A 325-nucleotide genomic window follows, 5' to 3' on the forward strand; every position below is an offset into this window, starting at 1 on the left:
GGTGTCGTCTCCTCGTCAGGGTCCAGAGCCGCCTGTCCTGACAGAGCTGTGCCCCCCCTTCCCAGCAAGAAGGCTTCGCCATCTACTCCGAGTACTGCAACAACCACCCGGGCGCCTGCGCCGAGCTGGCGGGCCTGATGAAGCAGGGCCGCTACCGACACTTCTTCGAGGCCTGCCGCCTGCTCCAGCAGATGATCGACATCGCCATTGACGGCTTCCTGCTGACGCCCGTGCAGAAGATCTGCAAGTACCCGCTGCAGCTGGCCGAGCTGCTCAAGTACACCGCTCAGGAGCACAGGTGAGGCAGCCACGTGACGCTGCCGCA

The 325-nt window shown here is 64.6% G+C and overlaps 1 protein-coding gene across 7 annotated transcripts in view; it reads left to right on the plus strand.

Moving 5' to 3' along the window:
* The window catches only part of SPATA13 (spermatogenesis associated 13), a 50,206-nt gene that overhangs the window by 38,248 nt on the left and 11,633 nt on the right, over nt 1–325 (plus strand). For all 7 annotated transcript variants that reach the window (XR_003004447.1, XM_024754375.1, XM_024754479.1 and 4 more), the window contains one exon: nt 66–298. Coding sequence is in view for 6 of the 7 variants with exons in the window: in XM_024754375.1 (XP_024610143.1) it covers nt 66–298 (233 nt within the window). In the remaining variant the exon portion in view is untranslated. The remainder of the gene's footprint in view (nt 1–65; nt 299–325) is intronic.

This window comes from Neophocaena asiaeorientalis, unplaced genomic scaffold (assembly GCF_003031525.2).
Source record: "Neophocaena asiaeorientalis asiaeorientalis breed wild unplaced genomic scaffold, Neophocaena_asiaeorientalis_V1.1 scaffold443, whole genome shotgun sequence".
NCBI classification, from domain to species: Eukaryota; Metazoa; Chordata; class Mammalia; order Artiodactyla; family Phocoenidae; genus Neophocaena; species Neophocaena asiaeorientalis.